The sequence below is a fragment of the Rhinolophus ferrumequinum genome, chromosome 3, assembly GCF_004115265.2.
Source record: "Rhinolophus ferrumequinum isolate MPI-CBG mRhiFer1 chromosome 3, mRhiFer1_v1.p, whole genome shotgun sequence".
Classification (NCBI taxonomy): domain Eukaryota; kingdom Metazoa; phylum Chordata; class Mammalia; order Chiroptera; family Rhinolophidae; genus Rhinolophus; species Rhinolophus ferrumequinum.
In genome coordinates this window covers 44566627-44574026 of record NC_046286.1, presented here as the reverse complement: position 1 = coordinate 44574026, position 7400 = coordinate 44566627, and the positions used below count along the sequence as shown (strand labels likewise).

General features: G+C 35.7%; 1 protein-coding gene across 1 annotated transcript in view; it reads right to left on the bottom strand.

Moving 5' to 3' along the window:
- Positions 1-368: 368 nt before the first annotated feature.
- Positions 369-7400, bottom strand: part of ZNF292 (zinc finger protein 292) — a 70791-nt gene continuing 63759 nt past the window's right edge. Inside the window, 3 exon segments of the mRNA XM_033100797.1 lie at positions 369-6422; positions 6425-6472; positions 6475-7400. Coding sequence (XP_032956688.1) covers positions 1798-6422; positions 6425-6472; positions 6475-7400 — 5599 coding nt within the window. The 3' untranslated portion in view covers positions 369-1797.

The window sequence follows — 7400 nt, the reverse complement described above, 5'->3', positions numbered from 1 at the left end:
ATTGGCAATAAACCTTAAGGAGGTAAAACCAAACTATTCAATACAACCCATGAGACCCTAAAAAATAAAAACTGTAATACTTTAATAGTAAAACTAAAAAAAATGTTTTCCAAAAGAAAATAATTCACTCCTTGACCATGCTTATTTATTCAAGAGTACCAGCAATTTCAGTTAATGTTAAGTGCTTCATTTTTCCTGCAAATCTGATGTTGCACAGGGAATATACACATTTTCATATCTCAATATCATCAATATGTCAGGCCAATAATATTGTGAATGCAACTGGTTTAGAACAAACACAAAGTCAAAAAATCAATGCTACTATTTATGGCAAATAGAAACAAAAGTCAATGTGAAAGGATGTTTTCTTTTGTTTCCAGTACTGATTTTAGTTAGACTTAAAATGAAGGTCATAAATTCTCCTGAAATAACCTCTATCTCTGGCTGTGAACCCACAGTATAAATATGGTGAATAAAGCTAAACTATAAGAGCTAACTATATACTGAATAACCAAAATAATCAATTATAACAACTAATACTGCTCTGGAAGACCACTCTAATGAAAAAAGTATCATTAGATATGGTGGGAAAATACAGACAAATCTGTACAATCTAACATCTATAAACAGTAAAATCAACACATCCAACTTCCTTATAGAAAGTGTTTCATCTATGTAATTATAAATGTTAAGGACTCTTGCATTTTATAAACACAAGATGGGCTCACTTTGATGATACCAATTTTAAGATTTATAAAAATGTTTAAAAAATTTTTTCCACAAAAGTTTATACAGTTTAAAGCTATACACCAATCTATAAATCTCAGAAAATGAAAAAAAAAAAACCTTTATAAGATCACATGTATAAAACAAGAAATGAAATGTGATTTTATTTAAGGCAATACTGGGCTACTTCACAAATCACCACCATCAAATATTTACACTGCTCCACACTACTAGTTTCTATCACATTCACAAAGAATCTTTTTTAAATACCAAATGTTTAAAATCTTTGATTGTAGTAAATTCTTTATTCACATTTCCATTATATTTCATGGAATCATACTAACTATATCCAATTAGAAGTACTGGGGGAAAAAAATTTGTAGCTACAGGAAACTGCTAAAGAATCTGTTTAATTTCACATGAATACCACCCAAAATCCTGGATGGTAAATTTACAAAGCAGAGCAAGGTGTTACTATAACGTGCCTACTTTGTGAAAAGTAATTTTGAGATCATCTTGTAAATAAATGCTGGACGTAAAAAAATCAATGAACTGTGGCAGTTTCTAGTTTTAGTTCAAAAATTCTTAATTAAAACAATAAAAGTTTTAAAAACTTGATTACTTAGTTAAAAATTAAAATTCCAAATATAAATGTGTCATTTAATAGTTTAGACTTACTGCTGGTGGCAGCAAATGATTTACAATAATAAATATATACAAAAAGGTATCTACAAACAAAGAGTACTGTTATACATGAGCAGTGACCTGGTGAAACATATCAATCACACAGACAATTCATTTTAGTTCATGAAAAGGGCAATTGGTTGATAGAAATTTAAGGTTTAGCTCATCTATTTACAATTGAAGTTTTGATTCTCTTCTTCAAGTCCCATAGGGATAAAAAAAAAAGTTTTACATGACAAATGTCATGGATTTTTTTTTTCCTTTTTTTGGCCAAGTTAATTCATGTCAACAACAAAAAATAATGAAAAAGTTTCACAATTCTAGCATGCTTGATGGCGTCCTATTTAAAATAAAATTGTAAATGATGTATTTATAGTACATTAGTTATCAGTACTGCCCTCTCCCTGTGGCTTTACCCATACTGATTTCTTTCATAACAGACACATCTGGATCATTTGAAGGTACTTCAAGTTTTTTCAGACTGACGGTAGGTTTCATTTCCTGAAGTTGCTTCAAGACAAGCTCAGTGCAATCTTTCAGAGTCTTGTCTAAAACAATTTTTACATTATCACTGCACTGAAGCTGTGATGGATTGGCAAACTGTACAAAGGTTTCACTTTCTTTACAAGAACATATATGATTTCCACTAGTCACAGCAGTCTTGTCGATATTTTTTCTTGAATTTGAATGGGATCCTTTTTTATTTCCACTATTTGGATGGTCTTTGTCAGTATTTTTCTTCTGCTTCACTGCAGACTCCTCAAGAAACTTCAGAAATGATACTTCAAATCCCATTGGTTTAAATGAGCTCCAGTCAAAAGATGCAGGATGCTCCTCAGTGGTTTGAATTGCAACAGCAGTTTCTTCTTCTTTATGCATACTACTTAACTCAGCTGCTGATGCTGGTTCAGCTTTTTCAACTTTCCTCTTTTTATTTTGGGAGACATTTTTTTCTTTATTAACTCTCTTCAAATTACTTGCTTTTTGTTTTTCTGGCTGGCAGGGGTTATTTTCCTTAAAATCATTATTTACATTTGCATTATTTACATTTGATGAGGTATGAGCTTGGGTCTCCACACTTGTGTTATCTTCATTTATTAATTTTGTAATAAATAATTCTGTTAGCTCATCCATTTCATCTTTTTCATTTTTTTCAACTTCCTTTTGTGGAACTGTAGCTGTTCTTGAATTATCATTACTCTCTGATATACCTGTGTCAGATTCTTTCACATCACTCTTAACTTCTTGCTGAGAAGTTTCCTTTAATTGTGAGTTACAACATCGTTTAAAGACAATAAGAAGATTGCGGTGTTGTGATGTAAATGCCTTAGATAATTTATGGCATTTATAATGTCTAATTATATTGCTTTCACTTGTAACAACTGATGTACACCCCTTTATCATACATGGATACTGGGTTACAAATCTGCTTGTACACTCAGATAAGGCATCATTCCTAGCCTTTATAGAATATACATGCTTTCCACGTTTCAGAGAATAAGGCTTATTTTCTTCAATCTGTACAATCTTTGCATTCTTGTTTTCTAAATTATTTTTCTTTCGTTTGGTCTTAGGCATTTTGGTTCCTTCCTTTACAGATCTGTGTTTCGACCCCCGATGTTTAGACTTTGTCTTTTCTTGGTTTGCCTTGCTTGATATATTTTCCTGACCAGGTGTTAATCTTCTTGGCCGAATCAAATGAGCTTTATGTTTGTCATTATGCTTATTAAAAATGTGTCGGAGGAGATTTGACCGAGTTGCATACATACGGTCACAGCCTTCACAGTCACACTTGTATATGCCATCTTCTTCAGTTTTACTTCCCCTTATCCCAATTCCATGATCTGCCTCAAGATGAACAACATAGTTCAAATACGTGGTAAATGAAGATTTACACTCTAACTGGTCACATGGAAATTTCCCAACATCCACAGAAGCAGTCATGCTTTCAATTTCCTCAGGAGTCATTTCATGAAGTTTCATGTAGTGTTGTATTAGGCCAGTAATTGCTTGGAAAATTCGAGAACAGTCACTCACCTGACATCGAAATTCTTTCACAGTTTGTTTAGTTTCAATTTCTTCACTTTCTTTAACAGCTTCGCTTTCCTCTTCAACCTCTGCAGAAAATGCAGGTAGATCTGATTTGTGTACAGCCTGGTAATGCAGAATTAAGTTTTGCTGTATCGTAAAGGCGGCAAAGCAACCCTGATGAACACATCGATAAGGCCTGTAGGGACTATATCTTGTTGGAAACTCAGGGGATTGAGAAACTGGCTTCTTGCGTTTTTTCTCCTCCTTTTCTTTTTTATGTTTCCTAATTTTCCGTCCTTTGGTTTGTATGTTTGTGAGAGAATTTGTATTACATTGTTCTGGAGTAACTGTAATCACTTGTGAAGAACTTTCTGTTTTTTCAGGACTTTTTTTTTCTGTAAGTTGTTTTTCTGGAACCATTGCTATATTACTGAGGACATTTTCCTTTATTGTTCCCAATTCTAAAGCAGACTGGAATTCCCTTTTATTTTCCTCTGTCACAGCTAGCTGTCTCTTTACTTGTGTAATTCGTGGGGCTGACAAATTTTCACTCTGAGATTTTCTTCCATAAGGCCTTTTTATTTTTAACTTTACCATCTCTTCTGTTGTAAAATGATGTACCAACTGACAGTGTGCCCGGAGATTAGAATTTCTTGTAAATGTTTTTGTACATGTAGGTACTACACATTTAAATGGAGCAAATTTTAACTGATTCTTCTTAATTTCAAGAATCATCTCTGGAGTGTACTGATGAATTTTACCATAGTGCTTAAATAGGGCATCCTTTGTCATAGCACTGTAGTTACAGCCTTGGTTTTGACACACAAAGGGTTTATTAACTTTGTCACTAAACTGGATATTATTTATCATTTCAGAAACTGGCTGAACAACTGTAACATTTGGAATTGATTTAACAGGAGTGGGAGTCAGTGTCACTGACGTATTTATTAGTACACACTGGGATACTGGAGTGGACAGGTCATTTTCTAATTTTAATTTCTGTAAGCCTTCTAAAATTTCCTGTACTTGATCCTCCTTATGTAATACTTCAGACTGAGGAATGTTACTTTTTGTTGGCATGATACCTATGAAGGAGGAAAACTGAGAAGAATCAGGTAATTTGTTATTTTGTACAGTGTTTACTGAAGGAAGCTGAATGTTATAGTTTATTTGAGCATCCTGTGATGTTTCACCAGCACCCTGAGATCCACTTTTTACCTCGAGTATTTGAGAATTCATAGCACTTTTAATAATTTCAAGAGTCTTTTCAAAGTTTTGCATAACATTGTCTTCAGAAATCTGCAAATCAGAATTTATTGAAGTTGTGCATGAATTCAAAGCCATCATTTGGGAATCACCATTTTCAGTTTTCAATGTTAAAGGAGTTAACACTGCATGGGACTCAAGATTGGTTTTGAAATTTTCTTTCACATCAGCCATAAATAACTGATTGTCAACATTATTTAATTTCTGTGTTATATTTTCCACCAAACCCTGAGGTTCACAATTTGGAATTAGGTTTGAATGAAGGTTAGTAGTTGGTATCTCAATACTCTTTGCTATAAGTCCCATTGCTGTTAAGTCACTTGTTACCAAGTTTTGGGAAGCATTAGGTGCAATTAGTGGAGGAGCAACTTTCTTTCTTCTCTTAGAAGCACTGTTTCCCTTTTTATTTAAGTGACTGGACCTTGTGTTTTGAGGACCACTTATAACTGAAACACGCGAACTATTACTAGTAAAATTCTGTGATGGCCCACCAGAATTAGGGAACGAACTAGAACACAAACTATTTTCAACAGTCTTCAGTAGTAAGTCATTTGTTGGAAAAACAGGCAAACTGCTGCATTCCTCAATGGAGGAAGTTTTGGAATTTGGTGTTCGATTCTGGTTTGTCAGCAGGGGATTTGGGTGACACACAGTCTGCAACAGGGGTGGCACTGTTGGATTTGGTATCACTGCTGCATTTACTTGTGCTGCATCTGAGACACAACCTGTTGGAACGTGAGAAAGCATTTCGGCACCCTCAAATGTACTGGGAATGCCAGCAGTTTCCAAAGCCTGTTTAATAATTTCACTGCCTTCTTGACTAACACTTGTATTAAAGTTAGTCACACCAGTCCGAGGAAATGTATTTGGTAAAAATGGTGATGAGCGATTTTCAGCAGCAAGAAGTTGCAGGAATGACGGATCTTTAAAACATGCTTCTGGGTTGAAGGTAGACTGTTGTGGCTGCTGTAAATTGACTGCATTTGTGGAAAGAATCATGCTGGCAAGAAGAGAAGGCTGTCCATTACTCTGCAGAAGCTCTTGAGCAATTTCTGCTCCGTCCAGTGGTTTACAATAAGATCGCTTAGACAAGTGTCCACCCAGAGATCTGGGATTGGTAAAAGCCCTATAACACCTGCTACAGATAAATTTCCCATCTCTGATAATTGCAGGCCATTTAGCCCTTTTGTTGTGCTTAGGTTTTCTTTCCTTCCCATTTGGGCCTCGCCCACGGTCTTTTTTAACTTTTTCAGGAGCAGATGGTTGGGCATTCGTGCTACTGAAGTCATTTGCAACATTCACTTGTGAAGGAAAAACTGTATTTTCACCATTACCCCCTTTTAGAAAGGAGGAATTAGTGTTTCCTTCAATCTGTGAGGAAAAATGATTTGTATTACTTTCCAGTTGGGAAAAAACAGTATTAGTCCCACTATCTGCTGGTGAAGGGAAGAGAGACATTGAACTACTTTCTGTAGGTAAAGGAAGGAAAGGATCTGAGCCACTGTCAATGTTCAAAGGCAAAACTGTTTTGGTTAGATCTTCTATTTGTGCTGGCAAGGTAGTATTTGACAAATTTTCCATTTGGGAACATAACATACCACCACCTTGTTCATTTGTGTCCTGAGAAGGTATATTTGGATTTATGACACTTTCAACTGAGGGTAATAGCGGAGTAGACACACTTGCTAAATGAGCTGGAAAAATGGAAGATGAGAATGCTGCAACTGATTTGAACAAGTAGGATTCCCATTGGCTTTGGTCGTGGTGTAAAAAATGCATTATTAGAGCTGCTCACCTGTGATGGCAAAAAATAAACAAACTTTCCATTATTTGGTGTATTTAAGTTGTTAGATTTTTGACCTTTTTTACTTTTGCGCTGCATTTTAAATGCAGCATACTGCTCAGGGTGTGCTGTCTTCATGTGTTTCCCAATACTCTGTGAAGAATTATAGGTTCGAGTACATCCCTCAACCTGGCAACTGAATTTCTGAACTGGTGCTTTTGGAGGCACTGATGGAGTTCCTAAAGAACTACCTAGGCTGGGCTGTGGTGGAACAAATGTGATACTTTCTAATGTCTTAAGAGGTAAATTATAAAGATTGGATGATGTTTTAACATTACCTCCACATTCAAACTTGGAAGTTGGTAAATTGTTTTGAAATCCTGCCTGATTTTGCACAGAAAAGGTCATCAGGTTGTTCACTTGTCTTTCTAAGTTTTGTGGGGTAAGGTCACCTATTTTGAGGGTTTCTGAATTTACTAGAGAATTCTGAGTAATCTGGCCTTCATTAAAGCAATCTTGTTCTTTTCTCTCCTGGAAACCTGGATGACACAAATCATTACAAGTATCTTCAACGGCCGTATGTAAGTTTGTGACTAGTGATTCACCAGTGCCTTCCACAACTGAGTTTTCTTGCTTTCCAAAGTTATCCTCGATCCCCTGGTTGAGGGATACCTTAATGGACACGGCTACCTCACTGGCTTGAAGCAGAGGAGTAGTAGCAGGATTTTCCATACCATTTGACAATGGTCCATCAGCTTGCCTGAGCTCGGAAGCAGAAATCTGGTCTTGTTTGGTCACAGCTGATTCTGCCTTGCTTTTATCCCAAGCATCTCCTCTATCTGCTGGTAAGGTGTCAATGTTATTTTCTGAAGGAAGCACAGATCTCTCTCTTGGTGCTCCCTTCTGAGTC